The sequence below is a fragment of the Episyrphus balteatus genome, chromosome 2, assembly GCF_945859705.1.
Source record: "Episyrphus balteatus chromosome 2, idEpiBalt1.1, whole genome shotgun sequence".
Lineage (NCBI taxonomy): Eukaryota > Metazoa > Arthropoda > Insecta > Diptera > Syrphidae > Episyrphus > Episyrphus balteatus.
The window spans coordinates 111920099-111939140 of NC_079135.1; the positions used below are offsets into that span (position 1 = coordinate 111920099).

The 19042-nt window shown below is 28.7% G+C and overlaps 1 protein-coding gene across 3 annotated transcripts in view; it reads left to right on the forward strand.

The window, feature by feature from the left end:
* Positions 1-19042, forward strand: part of LOC129908772 (mannosyl-oligosaccharide alpha-1,2-mannosidase IA) — a 235158-nt gene that overhangs the window by 144427 nt on the left and 71689 nt on the right. The window contains exon 1 of one of the 3 annotated variants that reach the window (XM_055985533.1): positions 9881-10610. The exons of the other annotated variants lie outside the window; for them this stretch is intronic. Coding sequence (XP_055841508.1) covers positions 10098-10610 — 513 coding nt within the window. The 5' untranslated portion in view covers positions 9881-10097. Of the gene's footprint in view, positions 1-9880; positions 10611-19042 lie in introns of those variants that run through there. 3 annotated transcript variants of the gene reach the window in all.

Genomic DNA, 19042 nt, shown 5'->3' on the forward strand with positions numbered 1-19042 from the left:
GTAATTAAATAAATTATAATTGTACAAAATTTCAATTAATTTCATATTAAAAATTCGGAGATAACGGTAAAAAGATGTTCTTTTCCAACACACGTTATATCTTTTTATCTAGTGCACATACAAATTTGATTTAACTTTAATACGCATGCTGATAACATAACCTTTTATTTGATATATCACATATAACGTTACGTGCTCTATAAGTTACACAATCTTAAATTGAAAAACTTGAAAAATATCTCAAAACACCTGTGGAGATCTGTTTACGATGACCAGTGTAGGAAGTACGGTAATCTCAGCTTGAAATTTCGACATAGTTGGCTTTAAAAAATTCTTATTTTTTTCTAGGTATCGTAGAAATATGATTCATACGTCATATAAAAGGTGAAATAACCTTTCAGATGATATAAAATTTACTTTAGGTTGTCATTTAAAAAAAATTTATTTAATGGTGTTAAAAGAGAAAAAAGATTGATTTTTTTGCTTTTTTGATGAAAAGTGATTTGGTTTGAAAAAATTAAGCTCTTTTTGTAGATGTTGTATAGACATGGACGATATAAATATTTTGAGCTGAAACAATAAGCTCCCAGATGATATAAAATTAATAAATATAGGTAAAAAACATATATTTAAAGGAGATAGAATAAAAAATAGGTAGATTTTTTCTTTTTTTTTGCAAGAAATTTTTTTTTTAAGGTTTCACTTCTACCACGTGTGAATTGCACACATGACTTTTTTTTTTCTTGCCTGAGTGCAACCTACACGCCTATTTTTTTTGTTACATCTATTGCAAATTACCCTGTACTATGTAAAACCTTTTTCCTATATAAAAAATTGCAAACTTTTTGAAGTTTTTTTCCTACAGATCGAAAACGGTCTGTCAAATCGAAAAACCGTTAATGTAATAAATGAAGGTAATAAAAAGATCTACAACTTTTACTTCAAATTAATTTTTAAAAAAGCTCAAATAAAAGAGATATGACGAAAATAAGAAAATCACCCTTTGACTTGCTTCAAAAAAACCACCCTAACTCTTAAACCGAAGGTTTAATCGAATTTAGCATATTCTGTAGGAAATTCAATTATCTTTAAGATTGCTATACAATTTTTTCTGCTAGGTCCAATAATACGCGAGTTATGTGAAAAAGTAAAATAAATAAATTTTCAGAAAAACTGCATTTTCAAAACCGTCTGCCGAGGGTTTGGCCACACTCAAAATGTCTGCCATGGGTATTTTTGTTATCAGGGAGTCCATCGCTATAGGATGCGATTAATTTTAGGTGGTTACCCCAAAGTCTAAAAACGCCAAAAAAACGCATTTTCGGGACAGTCTGCCGGGGCTTTGGCCGCACTTAAAATGTCTGCCATTGGTATATTTGTTATCAGTGAGTATGTGGCGTTGGTTATCAATAAATTTTAAGTGGTTACCCTCACTAAATCGATTTTCAGAAAAATGGTACTTTTGATGCGCTTTTTCTCGACAACGGCCCAAATAAATGCAGGCAGACTAAGGTATTCGTCATCACCATTACCCAAGCTACCTCTGACATTCATATGAATCGGTTACCTCTCACGCAAGAAATCTGCTCCCGGCTCTCGGTCTATATATTTTTCTATATGTAATGAAATATGTATGAAACTTTCGATTCCCGAAAACAAATTCGGAAGACAAACGACAAGAACTTTTCGAAAGGTAAACATTCAGGTGACGGAAATAAGTCTTGTCCAAAGGCAAGTCAGTATAAAACCCTTTAAAACCACAACTGATCCTTAACTGTCTCTTCGCATAGCAAAACCGGCAAGCACAAAATGGGATTTGCGTTAAGAAGTTTAGTCATATTTCTACGGTTGTGAGACCGTCTGAAGTGCATGTAGGCAATCACAACGGATATTATTAAAAATATTTAAATTACATAGGTACTTCATAAAACATATTTTCCTTAAAATATTTTTAAAATTTTACAAAAAGTCAAATTTCGAATCCGAGTAAATAGCCAGACCTTTTTTTATTTAAAGTCTGAGCTCAAATTTAAAGATAGAAATACAAAATTGTACACTTAAAAAAATTGTCGTTTGTCAAAAAAAAAAATTTAACTACTGTTGTATGTCCAGGTCCACCTTCATCAACTGAACGAAAAATTAATTTCAATGTCTCTTATTTGTCTTAAAAAAGTGCCAATATTTTATTTAATTACTTAATTTACTCTTCGACGACATTCTCTCTGATCAATTAAAAAAACTGAACGATGAATTTATTTTATATTTATTTCCACTAATCCTCCTGAATTATTGTCATTAAAGTAAACAATAATATCGAATAAATCTATGCATAACTGTCTCCAAATTACAAAAATATAGCAGGCAATCATAGCTCCACTGATGATACCGTCCGTTTTTCTTTTAAAGTTTATCCTCAAATATGGAGCAGTGTTTGTGCAAACTATACTTAGAAAAAGATTTTTGAGAGAAAGAGGTGATTTGAGGGAGTGATTGCTGGAAAAACGTGATTCGATGAACTTTATTCGGGTGAACGGTTTTTAGGAAAACGTTTTATTAACTCCGGAATTAAAATTCGCTGAAAAATAGAATGATTCCGTTCTAAGAAAACCTTGACGTGAATGGTTTTTCCTGGTGATTTGTTGTATCATCGTTGTTTTAAAACCCTCTGATGCACTGGTTGGTTACTTTCAGTCGCCTTTCGATTGTATTGAACTTTCCAATGAGATTGATAACGTTTTCATAGTTCAAACAGAGGAAACAAGTGCACAAGATAGTTAAAATGGACTGGTACTGATTGTTTTTCAATTTTAACGAAAACAACTACCTTATTGACGTAAGCTAGTTAAGAGCTAAAATCACAAATGATTAATGATGAAAACTATTTTAATTTTTTTTTCTGATGAAGCTCAGATTTCATTCCTTTATACGTTTTTTTTTTTAAATAAGTATAGAATTCGAGTTTACAACCAATTTTAGAAGTAATAACTAAAATTGATATTTCATCTCTTTTCTTATTTCTGTGGGCATTTCTAGAAAACTATATCATGAACTTATTAATTTTTTTATTATAATATCGAATTGGTTCCAAAAATTATAAATAAAAAAAATGAAGCATTTGATTCTTTGCAAAACCTTGTTTTCTCTCTACGGCCCTGATAATATTGATGATCACGCACATCTCTTTTTCTTTTTCATTAAAACTTCTTCAAATATAACTCATAAAATATTTGACATTTCTTTAATAACTTAAAAAAAATGCCGCCTTCAAAGTTTCATCAATTTCGAACGTCATTCAATTGGTTAAAACCGGAACAAGGAATACAAAACCATCAATTTTCTTCCAACCAAGATGTTGATTTTATTTTCGTATCCAACGTGTTTAATTGATCAAATTGTGTCGCTTCGACACTTTTTAAATAAGAAAACAAAGCAAAATAAAATCTCAACTCACTTTCAATGCAAAATTATTATAAATAACTTTTCTATATGAAGTCTCAGTGTCATTAACTGACATCTGACTTGTCATTTAAAAAAAAAAAATGTCATGAACTTCATTCATCAACATGTGATGCAAAAATTCAAATCTTCTCAATTCAATCAATAATAATAATAATGTGTCATAAAGAATTGTTGATTTTTTTTTTTTTTAACTTTCTCACACATACACATCTGTCAATTAAGCGCCGATCATATGCTTGCAATGACACACTAAGATAAAAGGCAACAAAATGACAAATGATGGCTGTCATATTTGAAGTCAAGATGTGTGACTTTCAATAATAATTTTATTAATCGTTTTATTTTTTTTACTCAAATTAAGAAAAAAAGGCGAGAAAAAAAGCTTAATGACTTTTATTGTTGTTTTATAAAGTTTTTTTTTTTTTCTTAACTTGATTTCATAATAATTCGAGTGGTTGTAATGCCGTCAATTACTTGCATACTAATGATACTGATGATATGAGATATATCACATAACTCTTACTGTCTTTAATAGATGTTTCATTATTCTGATGAGAAATTAAATCCTGAAGAGAGAAAAGGTCAGTTAATAATATCCATACAGTTTTTTTTTTTTTTTGCTAGTACCCATCATCAGACCCACCCAAGCTCATTAGAAGCTCTTTCTAAGCACTTTTATAGCTAATTGCTATAAAAATACACCAACGTTAGGGTTAAACTAAAATACAAAAAAAAAAATAAAAAAAAACACACCAACAACAACAACAAGAAGAAAAGATTACGTAGACTGTTTGTGGAACGTTTAAAGCCTAATTACGGCTATTTTGCGTGGAAAATTAACGGGCTACCCTCATTGGGTGTGTATGATTATAAAATATGATGATACATAATTTTTTTTTTGCTTTCTCCCCCTTTTTTTTAGGGATTTTGATTATGGAAAGTTTTCTGAATTAATTTTCTGAACTAATATCTTGGTTGATTTTTTTTTGTTGTTGTTGAGGAAATGAGAGTTTAAAGGCAAAGTGACGCAATAACATTAAATTCGTACTAAGTAGATAAAAGGTGCAAGTCGACGATCCGATAGAATTAATTAAGAAAGAATACTAAATAAAAAAAAATATTAGATAACGAAGTCAGAAATTTAATACAAATTCAAGACAAAATAAACAATGAATTAAGAAGTCTCTTACTGAAATTATAGTATTTTATGTGCAATTTTTTTTATTATTCTTACTTGAACAACATAAACGGGTTATTTTATTACAGACTTTAAACAGAAATCTGACAAGAATTGACTTTGCTGGAGCCTTTTTTCGATTTCTTTAAATTAACAATTCTAAGCGATTTCTAAGCGAAATTCGAGTCGTGAGGAAGAGTTAAAAGTAACTCTCAGTATATGTATTTGCATTTGCACTCAGTAGCCTAAAATCTTGGGCCTGTTTCACAAGCAACATCAACTATATCAGCGACTAAAAATATGAATAGTAGAGCCCGATGGAACGTCGAGAAATACTTGTTATGTTCTTAACATTGCAAATGTTCAAAAAAGTGTTTCGGCAAGTTCAACAGGCCGTACCAATTAATGTTTAAAGTCGTTGATTAAGCTGATGTAACTGATTTTGAAAGCTGCAAAATAGGCCACTAGTCTTTGACGAAACTATCATAACAAACCTTTTTCTGCTAATAACTGATGCTTTATTAGGTATCTAAGAAGGCAATATCCACAATATAAAGAAAGATGACCTGTTTAAAGAAATTTAAAAAAAAAATGTAAATTTATGAAGATTTTGACCTTTTTTCGAAAATTTGAATCTTATTCTAAATTCTTACGTTAACTTTTTATTTTTGATGTGAATAACTTGGTTTAATGGTGATAAACAAAACGAAAATACGAAAATATTGTAATAGTATGCCAACTTCATTGAATCAGGGTAGTATAATATGGTTATTTCGAATAAAGCCTTTCTTCAAGTTTCCCTTGAAAGTCCAAATCTAGCAATTAGTCCAAAAGGCAATGAGATTCTCAGTCGAAAGATTTAAAATAAATCAGTTTTTTTTGATGAGATTCAGACAAAAAATTTAAATTTTACAAAATTTTTAAATTGTACATTTTTGTACAAAATATTTGCATTTTTACAAATTTTTGTTTTTTTTTTTTTATTGCAAGGTACAGGTTTTGTAATATTTAAAAAATTTATTAAAATCTTAAAAACTTTTTAAATCTTTCAAAATTTGACAAGACTTTTAATTAAAAAAAAATTGGACTACACAGGTTCATGGATTCAATTTTTTTTGTATTTAAACAATTTTTTTTTGCACAAAATTGTAGATTTTGGTAAATTTTTTTATTTTTCAAAACATTGCAGTCAAAACTTTCGAAAATTTTTTTTTAACTAATATTTTAAAACTTTTTGTCGCTTTTTTTTGTATTTACAAAAATTTTGACTTTTGCAAATTTTCGGTTCAAAGCTAAATTTGTACACAATTTCCAAATTTTACATTTGTCTAAAATTTAAGTTCCTTAAAAGTCCACACTACAACTATTTAAGCTACGCTTAACTACCCTTATCTCTAGCAAATTTGGTCAACTGCAACATTTTCTATGAGTTTTTAAAGATTATATCTGAACAGTCACTGTGGCGTATGTGGAACATTTTTTTTTTAAACTTAATAAAATAATACAAAAAAACATTCACTGACCCAATGCATTACACAGGTCAACACGAAATTTGTGCTTGTGTTGTGACTATAAAATTATGATAGATATATTGATACTCATCTGGAAAATATTTTTGATTTTTTTTTTAATTTGCTTTTGAAGTCAGAAGAGCAATTTCCAGTTTTCAAGTAAATCTGTCTTTTACAAAAATTGTCGTGCGTAATTTTGGCAAAAACTCGAGAACTTCTTAACCGATTTGGCTGATTTTTGTTTTGTTTTCTTCATTTTAATGCTGTTTTCATATTCATATTCAGAAAAATAAATAAAAAGGACATTTAAGAAGAAAAAAGAAAAATTAAATCGAAATTTTCGTTTTGTTCGAATTTTTGTGAAATGGGAGCTTGATTCATTATTTGATACCTTCTATTTTCAATATTTATGGTAAAAGTAATTCACTCTGATGGTATTTTTATTATACAAAAAAAACTGCTTACACAAATAACTTGTAGCCAAACTAGTTCATATTGAAATTCTTTATTTATTGATAAGTTAAATTAATTTGTTTGCATATTTTTTTTTAATTTTTTGTTGCATATATAGGGTGTCTAAAAAGTAATGGATTAAACGAAATGGGTTGATTGGCTAACTTAAGATCTCTCAGAATTTGGTAACTTGTTCATCCCAAATACTTACAGCTCTTGTGAAATTTCGAAAAATCCCTACTTTGCAACAGTATTTTGCTTCCTCTGCCCATAATTGATTTTTGTTTTTTACAATTCTTTCACTAAAACATCGCCTAACAATAAGAAACAATTAATTAATAAAAATATTTTTATTTCATACGCCATTTTTCTGCAAATTAATTAACAGTTCCGAGTTTCATAAAAACTCAATTTCTTACTTACCTATATTTCAGAGCAACAAGACGAAAAAAATTTGTGTTGTGTGACTCTGGTTTATTATTTTTAAAACTTGTCCCGGTATTGCAGTTTTCAAAAAAGTATAAAAGTTTCCAAAGTTGAAGTTAGATAAAAAAATATTACAGTTTGAACTCAACAAAACAGGTTTTTTCGGAGAAAGCAACCTTTGTATTCTTCATAACTTTTTTCTTATAATTTTAGTCGATTAAAGTGATTTGGCAAAAATGTAGAGCTTTAAATTATGTACATTTTATGCCTTTACAGTTTTTTTGTACAATGCACGGTTCTTGCACTATAGCTCATAAGACTCGAGTTAGGCTCACAGGGTGTGAAAATTGTATTTTTGCTCCTAACACTACAAAAGCAAATCTCAGGAGGGGAAAGGGTGATTATCTATTGTTTTGGTTTACCATGAACCCAAAAAGTGCAAATTAAACCCAAGCACAAAAAATATTTTTATTTTTGTCGACCTGTGTTATGTGTTCAAAAATATGTAGAAAGTCATTCAATTCTTGAATGTATTGTACCAACAAGGTTTTTCCTCAAATCTTTTTTAATAAATTTCAATATATTGACAATTTTAAAAATCGAAGTTTTGTACCTTTCTTCTATAACACGTGTCATTAATGATAGAGTGTCCAAGTAAAAAATTCCTAAGCTCTGTCTTTTCATTGATATGTAATGTGCAATCGAAACGAATTGGTTGAATAACTTCAAATGTATAGTAGTTAAGGCGAAAAAAATGCTCTTATTTCACAACAATTTCAACAAATTTATAAAAATGAATATTCACCAACCTAACGTTAAAACAATCTATTTAGTTTCAAATTATATCAATTTTTACTACGAACCTCAAAAATTGTTTATATTGTCCTTTTCAGTCTCTATAATTTAGACATCCCTTTTGAAATCCAACCCAAATACTAGTGGTCATTCTAATTTCTATTTTCTGTGGTTTTATATAATAAAATAACTTCTCTAGTAATTTAATGCTTCGTTACATTTTGCCATTCAAATAGCTATTCATTCAAAAAAAGCTTAATTTACATTTGCCTTGAATTTAAAACCTCATTAGAGAACCGAATGGAATTTATTAACTAAATTCTATCTCCCCTAAAAAAAATTAGAATTAGTGTCAAATTTACCGCGCTGTCATTCTGGCAGCTTCCGAGTCATCGAATATTATGTCCAAACAGGAAGTTAGCATTTTAATTACCGTAACCACAAAAACCGTACATCCAACCACCATTAACACTTGTGTGGTGTCTCATTCCCATACCCTCCCCCTTATACTACACTAAACATTTTTATGTATGTGTGAAAAAAGTGACTTAAATAGTAAAATTAAGTGGCACCATATAAATATTAGGAGGGTTGGGGGTATAAAAATTAAATGAGGACAACATTCTCTACACTGAACCAAATCCTTACGTAAATACAACGAAAAAATTCGTTGAGCCAACGAAAATTTAATTAATTTTCAGCCGATGAAAAATTTAATTGGCTCAACGAAATGGCTTTCATACGTTAATGAAGAACTTCATCAATTAACGAAAACTTTCGTATTTTAATGAAATTTTTCATAAAAATTTTTGATCGAAAATTAATGAAGTTTTACATCAGTTTACGAAATTTTTTCATCGATTAACGTAAAATTTAATTAAAACTTTCGTAAGCTAACGAATTTTTTCGTAAATTTTATGAATATTTTAATTAAATTAACGAAACTTTTCGTTGTACCTATTAATTTTTTTTTTGTAGATTATAGTATATATTTATTGGACTTGTTAAATTATTAATTTAATACAGTCCAAACTAAAAATTGGCGTTTCGACCCGGTGGAGCTCACTTGGACTTATCGTGAGACACCTTGTCAAAACGCAAATATTTTTTATATTCAGCTCAACTTACATAGATTTTTAAACAAAAACCTAATGTGAACTATATCCAACAAGATTAAATTTTTAATCATTAAAACAGAAATGCACACAAGTCTATGTTTTTTTTTTTTTTTGTAAGGCAACGATTTTTTTTTTCGTTCACTGATGTATTTTTTCATAAGCCAATGTAATATTTCATTAGCATATGAAGAATTTTCATGGTTAATGTTGAATTTCATAAGTTAATGAATTTTTTCGTTACTTAATTAAAACTTTGATAAAGTAAGGAATAAATTCTTAATTTTATTCTTTAAAATGAGTATGAAATTTTTTGTTAATTGATGAATCTTTTCATTGAATTGGATTTTTTGGCACTAAAAAGGGAGAAAAAGTGTATGAAACGTTTTCATTAATTGATGAAGGTTTTCATATTACGAAAAATTACATATTTTCGTTGAGCCAACGAAAGTTTCGTTGGGCCAACGAAAATGTAGTGTATGAAACGATTTTCGTAATTTTACGAAATTTATTATTTTCAGTGTAAAACCCCAGTTGATGAAAAAAACTCAACACACTCGCTCTCTCTAACTTATAAAGAAAACCATCCCTCTTCTACCCCCCGCATCCCTCAACATCATCACCATCATGAAAAAATGAGTGCATTCAGCATCCAAAAGAAGAACATTGCTCTTCAGCATGTTGACAGTTGTATTATGTTCATGCAAGGATACTACCCTACCAAGCATCCACAACACACACAAACACACTCACACACATGTGCATAATTAAAATCACCACATAACATTAACTATTGTGTCTTACCGACATACTATATGAAGCTGCTAAAACAAAAAAAATAATAATATCCCCCCCTCCTCATTTTTTTTTTTTTAAATTTTTATTCTCTAATTTGCACGGGTTGTTGTATGGTGGCGATGTGCTGCTGCGGTGGGTGCTAAAAAATGTTGAAACAGTTCAAGTGCTCCTGCTGTGTTCCACATTTTTTTAAAAAACTCAACAACAATAATAACAACAACAACAACGACGACAACGAATACGTCGACGACGTCGACAATATAGTGAATGTGCTTGTAGCACAGACTCAGTGTAATTTATAATACCGTTAAGGAAACGTCAAAAAAATAAATTGAATTTTTTTTTTTTTTGAAATTTAAAAAAATGTGTCAAAAAACTCAAAAAATCCCCCTTCTCCTGGTCGGTGGGGTATGCTTTGTCATCGTTTTGGTATCGATAACCGGCATTACCCTCATAAATAATATAAATCTGTCAAATATTATCCGTTTGAATGAGAAAGTTGCTAGTGATTCGGTTGGCGCTCACGAAAATCAAATAAAAGAATTGAATTACGAAAACAATCATCCGAAGAATGTTTTTAAATATAATATGACATCGCAATCGGATAAAGATGCTGCGGCTGAAGAACGGCCACCAACCGTAACTCGAACATTTACCATATCGAATGAAGAAGATGACAATATCGACGATGATGATGATGGTAGTATAGTGACAGAAAGGGTAGCAGCTGTCATTTGGAATGATAAATTGCAGTCATCGTCGACATCGACAAATAATAATGACATAATCGAAGGAAAAGTGCGGCCAAATTTAGTCAATTTCACTGATAAGGATCCAAGTTTAATTGACTATGAAAAACGGGACACAGTTAAAAAGGTAAAACATATATGTAGTTTTTTTTTATTTGTTTTGTTGAATAATTTATATTGTTTCAATTTAAATGCGAGTATAATGGTTGACCTTAAATAAAATGTTTGGAGAGGGGTCTATAGAATATAATGTTAATTCTCCAATGGGTGTTCTATTGGGACTAACAATAAAACTGAAGGTAAATGTGTGTACAAATTAGACCAATATAAAATGAGGGCATTTATTGTGTTGCGTTGCACCTGTTTTTTTTTTTTTTTTTTTTTACAAAACATTTAGTTTTTTTTTTTCTTTATAGTGTGTGTACATTCAATTCTATTTTTAGATATTTAATGTACCTACTCGAATTGTGCTAAAAAAAGAATCGAATGTATTAGCAGTTTGTTGCTAATTTTAGGTTAAAAATAATTGATAACTTTTTGCAACTAATTAAGGCTAGATTATATGTAAATAAACATCATGAAAGTATACATAACTCCAATATAAGATTTTTGAAGAGTTGAATTTTTCTCAATAACACTCTAACGAATTCGATAAAAACAAAAATAATTTTTTTTGGATTAGAGCTTCAATAATAATAATTTTATATTTCGAAAATCAATATAGAACCTTTTTTAATTTTGATTTTATTTTTTCTTAAGAAAAAAATTTTGCGTTGATAACAATAGTTTGAAAACCAAGTTTAAGACACTCTACTTTTCGTAGAGATTTAAACCCATCTAACTCGAAAATTTTATCTTAGAAAAATTTTTATGAATAGGTTTTCGAGATAATGATATTAAATATGTATATTTATTATTCATTTTTATTTGAAATATTTAATAAAATTAGAAAATAGTTTTGGGATTAAGAATAAACTATATCATATGAATTTAAAAAAAAATACGTGTAAAAGCCGTGTGATTACCACAAAAAATAAAACAAAACTACTAATAAGCTTTTGTAAAATGTGTTAAAAAAATGTTTAAAAAAAAAGTCCATATTTTTTCAAGTTTAGTCGTATTGAATTTTTGTGACCGTCATGGTAAATATTAAAGTATCTTCTTTTCAATTTTACGTGTTCAATATCTTTAAATGCATACAAAATTTCTTTTTTTCTCTTTTTTTTTTAATAGTTTTCTACAATGTTTAATTTAAATTTTTTTTTAAAAGGATCCATATAGATAGGAAATCTAATTATCTATAAAAAGTAACTTACAAATATTTTTCAAATTGGACTTGCTTTACAAGTTATATAGACACAAACTCCCAAAGTAACAAATAGAATCGAAAAATTGATCTTTACGAAAATGGTCATATCGTTAAAACTTATCCATGAATTTTTAAGAAAAGTATCTTGTTATCTTTGTCAGGAAGTGTTTTACACATACAAAATTTAAATCTGCGAGGATTCGAAAGATTTTGAATTATCCTTTCAGTTAGAAATTTGTTTGAATGTTTTGATACATTGTACTTAAACATCTGAAGTGACACAGAAAAGTCTTTCGAAGCTGCAATCTCGGTTTTACACTAATGATATCTTTTTGTCTTTAACAAAAATAGCTTCTGTTTCAGGTAAGCTTTAACGACTAAAAACATGACTTCATTTTCCATAAAAAAACTTGGTGGTAAAATTTTTTTAATTTTTGAAAATTAAAATACAGCAAACAATTTGGTTGATGATGCAGAAAAACTTTACTGTCAAAAAAAATGAAAAAACACAAAAAAAAAAAAATTTTGTGATCGATTTAAAAAAAAATGGATTTAAAAAAAAACTTTTAAACTTATAGATTAAAAAAAACAAAAACATTTTATAATCACCAAAAACGTCACTTGGAAAATTTGCTATTTTTTGACAAAGCTAAAACTTTCTTGAAACCAGAGCTGTAAAAATTTTTTTTTATGCATTTGCTTCCCATTACAAATTTTTAAAAAAATATTTATTGCAAATAAAAAAAATTGCATTAAAAAAAATTATTGCAACTGAAAAATATTCAAATATATGAATAAAAATATTTATTGCAACTAAAAATAAAAAAATTTCGGCATTGAAAAATTATTCTTCGAATTTCTTTTAATTTTGCCTGTTTAACAAAAAAAAAAAATTGAAAAAAAAAATCGAAGAATATTAGAAAAAAAAGCACGCATTTTGCATTAACTTTTGTTTAAATGCATACATTTTTTTATTTTCAATATTTTTTTTTAATGCAAAATATTTTTAGTTGCAATAAATATTTGAATGCAAATATTTTTTAGTTGCAATAAACCATTTATTTTTCAATGAATGTTTTTTTTTTTAGCTTGCAATTAATATTTTTATATTTGTTATAATTTCAATTAAATTTCTGTAATCGATACTTTTACTACTCAGCTTGAAACATAAAACGCACATTTTTGAATTTTCAAAATTATAATAAAATTGAGGCGCATCGCAAAATTAATCAAACTTCTCTCAAAATATTTGCAAAAATGTGAAAAAGTTTCTCCGAATTAAAAAAAAAAAAACAAATTAATTTTAAATTTTGCAAATAAAAAAAAAATAATGAACAAAAAAATGTCTGCCCCATAAAACAATCATCACAAGGAAACAATAATTTTAGTCTACATACCTGCTGTTTTGAAAAATTCCATTCTATTTTCTATTTTCCCACAATGAATCATCAATAAAAAATGTTCAACCATTAAATCTTATATTCTTCATATAAAATTTATTTAAAATGAAAAATTCAAAAAAAAAAAAAAAAACAAACAAATTATACTATTGACCTTGATAGAAAAATATAAGAAAAAAAAAAAAAAAACAAAATTGACTCAAGTAGCCTATAGCCTGGCAATAGAGTCCTTCCGAAATAATAATTCATCTTTCATTTGATTCGTTGGTAAACAAATCTTGAGATTTGTTGGCATTTGTGTTGGCCCCAACAAAACATAGACACAATACCAAATAGATAAAAATCATTTTCCAATAAAAACGAAAAAAAAAATATGGGCCATGACAAAACTTTGCTGTACGAATGCCAAAAAAAACTTAAATGTTGGCGGCTAATATTTCCTTTGTATGTGTTTGTGTTTTTTTTTCTTTGCTTTGCACATTTCCCATAAGAGAAATAATTCTAATGGCATTTTTTTCAACTATTTTTTTTTATAGTTCATATGTTAGACTTGGTATCCCATAAGAATGCGGCAGCAAGTGGTGTCGTTGTGTGTGTGTCAAAATAGGATAAAGAATTAAATTTTCATATTTTAACGCCTGACATAAAGATTACTAAGTAGATCATATTTTCCGGGCACACACATTTGTGTGCGGTGACAAGTTTTTTATTTTTCTTCACTTTTTTTTTCAATTGAACAGAAGAGTCTTAGCAGCAGCACGCTTCAGTTCACGTTTCATCACACGACAATGGCTACGACAATGGCTACGACAACGTAACGACAAACGCGACACACAACGGAAATAGGAAAAGGAAACTATTGTGGTTTATATTCGTGATGTTTTCTTTTTTGCTTTGTATTTTATTTATTTTTTGTTCATATTTATTTTATAAAGAAGGTGTTAGATGTAGTTTAGTGTGGAGGAGATGACATCTTTGACGGCTGAAATTTTGTGACAGATTTTCACCAATTTTCATGGGAAATTTTATGTTTGCCTGTTGAGAGAGTTTTTTTATCATCATTTGTTAAACGTGACAGACAATATTTTGATGGTGGGCTATAAATTAGAAGAAAAATGTACCAAATAGGGAGAAAGATGTTTGAGGGAGGGATTGCAAAGAAATTCTTTGGTGTACAACAGGAAAGGTATAAGAATTTTCTTCAAAATATTTCTAATTTCACTCAATTAACTAAGTTGACATATTTTTTGATTAATTTAACGTAGTTTTTTTTATTTATTTTATGCTCGTGTTTCTTAAAATTACTGAGATGAATATTAAATACTTATTTATGAGGAGCGGATGAGTTATGGGGAAAGGAAATGACTTGTTTGTACTAATTAAAATCTTTGGTTTTTATATCTTTATCGTAAAATCAGGCGGGCGATGCTTTCCAGATGAATTTATTCTTCTCTTAAAGGTATCTTACGACATTTCTTCCTAACCTTACCTAAAGTTAACTGTGTTAAAAGAGCAAACCAATGCTTTTCCAACAATATTGCATCACAATAGAATTAAAATTCATTTTTATTTTCAATAATTTGTTTTTAATGAATATTGAAAAAAATTAAATTAAATTAAATTTTTTTTTATGGAAAACAAAACAAAAAAATTAAAATTAAAAATTTTGAGAAATTATTTTTTCCGAATCAAATATTTGGTTGATTAATCCTCTTTCGCACATGAGTGTGAATTTGGCTGGACAAAATTTTAAAATTAAAAAAGGTGTTCGCAAAATATTATCATTATAATGTTGACAATACATTTTTTAGGAATTGTGAATACAGTAATGGAGTTCTTCGGAAAATTCTACGTCAATTTCATATACATATTAACTATAAAATATTGAAACCTAAAAAATAATGACATGAAAAAGTTCAAACCAAATTCGTACCCGTGTTGCTTTCACACAGGGTGTGCCTGCAGAGGGTTAAGAATTCGCACAAAACGACATACCTACCAACTTTATTTTTAGTTTTTATTTTTAAACTTGTTTACATTTTTTTTTTCAATAATGCATTAATGAAAGAAAACAAGCTATTACATTTTTTAAGTGATAAAATTCATTTTAGAAGCTTTTTTTTTATTGCGTCTATTAAATTTCTATATGTAAAACGTTTTAACTCTAAGAGCAGGTTCATTTGATTCAGTCAGTTGTACCATTTATTTTTAGAAATATTTCCCTCTGCGAAGAATTGACAAAGCCTCCAAGATTATCACTGTCATTTTTTCTAAACTTATACATTTTTGATCCAAAATGTTTATGTTTCGATCGACAGTAGTGTGGTCCAAAAAAATATTTTTTTCGATTGTCGATCGGGCCACGCGCTAAATGTGTTCCACTTATCTAAAACATTAACGTTGTGAAATTTCAATTTGCTGTCCTAAGCGCAAAAAGGTGCTGGTAACAATTCAATTTTTAGGTTTTGTAGGTAATCTTGATTTGTTTTCTTTTTCTTTTGAAAAGCAAATATTTTATTTTAGTTTTTCTTGTATTTATAAAACATATGAAATATTTTTTTTTTTCGAAAATAAAGTGAGCAAATAAAAAGTCTGTGTACTACCTGTTGAAGAAATTTACTTGGAAGTGGCCCCAGAAATTATTATTTCGATATTTTTAAAAATAAGTTATAACCACAACTTTTAAGCAATTTTTTTTTACTTTTTTTCCATAAACATACAATTTTTCAATATCGATCAGCACCCACTTCTATATTAGATAGGAGGCTGAAAATTCAACAGTATGATACCAATAAGATGTTGAACCAAGTTAAGGGGTGGCTAAAAGTACAAGCATGGACCACCTTAATCGACAGTCTTAACAGTTGATAAAAGTGTATTCAAACTTCTGAGTTAGGGCTTTACTTTTCCTAATGAATAAAAAGTTGTTTTAATCTACCTATGTTTTTTTTTTTCTAAAAACGGATTAATTTTTTTTTCCAATGATCATTTTTATAAAAAAAAACCCACTTTTATGAATCGAAACTTATATTATGGTGTCCTCATGGATGCCATATATTCAGAACTCTATCAGATATGATTTTACAATTAATTTTTCTGCACCAAAAATGACGTAACCCGTCTAACCGATTTTGGAAATTAATTTTGATATTAATTTTACAGAATTATAGTCTAAAATTGTTTTAAAATTTATTGTGAATTAGTTTCAAATAAGTTGCACAATTTTTCTCATCCTTATTGCCGAAGAAACAGTGTTATGTAAAAATTTTTAACGAGTTTGTTTAATATAACTTACCTTAGTTTTAATAAACAAAACATATTATCCAAACATAAAACTTTAATCCTTTCTTCTTTTTTTTTCAGGTATGTCAACTCCGATTTTCTACAAAATATGTTATGGGTAAATATCATAAACTCTAAACAATAAATAACTTTCTCATAAAAGTCCTTGCTAGTTAAAAAAAAAAAAACGAAAAGAAGAGAAAAGAAAATCATTTATCACTTGTGATTATAGCTTCAACCGAAACATATTTTTTTCAACTTCTATTTTATATAACATTTTCAATCTTTCTCTATAAAAAAAATCCACAGTTAAGCAACAAAAACCCCACCAAGAAGAAAAAATCAATTTTATAAAAATAAAAACAAATCAACAAGATTAAATTCATTACCAACGAAATTAATATCCCAATAAAAAGCATTAAAAATCCCGTAAGTCGTCCTTACTATGGTGCTTTATTATATAGAAAAGTCCCTTGATCCCAATTGAAAAACTTCCATCTCTGTGCTGTGCTGATTCCTGTAAATCACAACACAAAATCTACTTTACTTTTGGTATAGATTAATTTTGTTCCTTAAAATTCTATCTTAATTTTTGCCCTAGCGCGCTTCATTGTCGTCGTCCTAATTTCACAGAGTTCACATCACTTTCATTCGATGTTACGTCACTCACTCGTCCTGTCATCGTCATCGTGTCCGACCGACCGACCGACATAACGTGTATGTACCGCATTCTGGTGCTCTAGTTTCAACATTTCATGTTCCTCTTTTCATGATGGTGGCGGTCGGTGGTTCGTTCGCTTTTATAGCAAGATGGATGTCATGTCAAATCCCACCGAACTTTGTATCTAGAGAGAAGAGGTTGAACTTGAGAGCTTCTTCAGTTGCAATTAGTCTTTCGTGTATATCATAATGACAAGGGATGAAAGGTCCTTCCTTTATATTACGACAACGACGAAGACACGAGTACACACGACAACACAGACGACGAATAATTTCATGTGAGTGAAAGTGAAAGAAGATATTATGCAACCATCAAGGAGTTTATTTATATGTTCTTCTTAATTTAATTAAATATTTTACGTTGGAATCCACATCCTCTCCACCTCCCAACAGCACCTCGCCGCATCGCACACTTAACGAACACACTCCCGCTGGTGCCGCCATCTACCGTCGTCGTCTTCGTATTCGCATGCATCACTTGTCAAATTGTTTAATATCGCGCACATACCGACTGACTGACACCTTAAGCGCTAAGCTCTATATTGGTATGGCACCCACATGACAGCGGGCATGCCAAGTAATAAATTGCGCGCAAAGGGGTTTCTTCTTCGCTTCTTCGCATCTTTTTCTTTTCTTTTTGTTTTTTTTTTTTTTTAATTTTATTTGTTTCAATTGAAATTTATTCCTTCTTGGATGGATTTTATGGTTGAATATACATCACTAAGATAGATGTTAATGACAGGATTAGGTGTACTTTATTGAGTGTCACCCTGCTTTTGTGTTGTCTTCTGCGTGCAATGTGTGTCTTATTCTTTGGAGTGACTTATTATGTATTATGTGTTTTTTTGTTCTTTGAAGAAAATTTTATCGAAGTTTATAATGTTTTTGTAACCGCTGCGAACTAAATGTGTTTCCCCTTTCGAGGGGGAAAGACATGTTTAAGTTTTAATTAAAAATCTTAATTGGAACTAAAAAAAAAATTATCATCAACATGTCATTAGTAGTGTTTTGAAAAGATCAAGGTCAAACAATGCAAATCCGTGGGATAATTAAAAAAAAAAAAAACAAGAGTAGGTTGATTTGAATGTACTTGGCAAGAAACAAATCAAACAAAATGAAAGCGACAATTTGTTAAAAAAAAAAGATAAAAAAAGACAATCTTCTCCTGCTGAAGTTCGTTTTTAAATATAAATAATAATTTGCTTTGAAACTTAAAGGATAAAAAATGAAAGAAGTAGAACTTATTCAAATAAAAAAAAGGCTAATGAAATATGGAGAATTTTTGCGGCTGCCGGAAATAAGACAAAGCAACGAAAAGTTCAAAATTATTCAATAGAAAAGTGCACAGTACTGTGCAAAAAAATATTCAAATTAATTTATTTTATACATTTTTGTTCTCTGCGTTAGAGCTTTTGTGTCCTAGTGCTTAAAATTAGGATTACCTACTAAAAATTTTAAATTTAAGTGAACTAGTAAATTTTCCAGCAAATTCATAGTGTGACTCCTTTTTTATATTTAAAACCTTAAAACTTTTCAATGATTTAGTTATCAAGTAGTATAGGCTGGTATAAGAGTGCGCAAAGCGATTTACTACGATTTGACAGGGAATATAAGACTGAATGCAATTATTTTGAAGAGATATAAGTGAGTTTGATCTACTGCCAAAACTTCATTCAAATGTGTTTGTAAACAGAGGTGCTAGGTAAGTTTTAGTTTTTTAGCTCTTTTTTTCTAATTTTTCTTGATAAACAAATTTAAATTTTCTGCTTAACTACAAAAAATTACAATAAACAAAGTACGGGATATTGAAAAGTCGACAAAAAGAAAACATTTGAAGAACACGTAAGT